The sequence below is a fragment of the Cariama cristata genome, unplaced genomic scaffold, assembly GCF_000690535.1.
Source record: "Cariama cristata isolate BGI_N322 unplaced genomic scaffold, ASM69053v1 scaffold35356, whole genome shotgun sequence".
In the NCBI taxonomy this organism is placed as follows: Eukaryota; Metazoa; Chordata; class Aves; order Cariamiformes; family Cariamidae; genus Cariama; species Cariama cristata.
Window position 1 is genome coordinate 1 of NW_009620965.1, and position 293 is coordinate 293.

Below are 293 nucleotides of genomic sequence, written 5' to 3' on the forward strand. Positions count from 1 at the left end.
CGGCGGTCGGCACGGCGGGGGCAGCACAGCAGCTTGCGGAAGGCGTTCCTGAAGTCGGGACTGCGGCAGTAAATGATGGGGTTGAAGGCTGAGTTGACATAGCCCAACCAGTTGAGGAAGAGGAAGAGCTGATCGGACACCAGCGGCCGGCAGAAGACCTTGATGATGTTGGCCACAAAGAAGGGCAGCCAGCAGAGCGTGAAGATGCCCATGATGATGCCCAGGGTCTTGAGTGCCTTGTGCTCCTTGATGGCCAGCAGACGGGAGGGCAGTCTCGCCCGGCGGCCCCGCGG

General features: G+C 62.5%; 1 protein-coding gene across 1 annotated transcript in view; it reads right to left on the bottom strand.

Moving 5' to 3' along the window:
- Positions 1-5: 5 nt before the first annotated feature.
- LOC104162945 (beta-4C adrenergic receptor-like) overlaps positions 6-293 on the bottom strand; it is a gene marked incomplete at both ends in the record, with an annotated part of 645 nt that continues 357 nt past the window's right edge. Inside the window, one exon of the mRNA XM_009701794.1 lies at positions 6-275. Within this exon, the coding sequence (XP_009700096.1) occupies positions 6-275 (270 nt within the window). The remainder of the gene's footprint in view (positions 276-293) is intronic.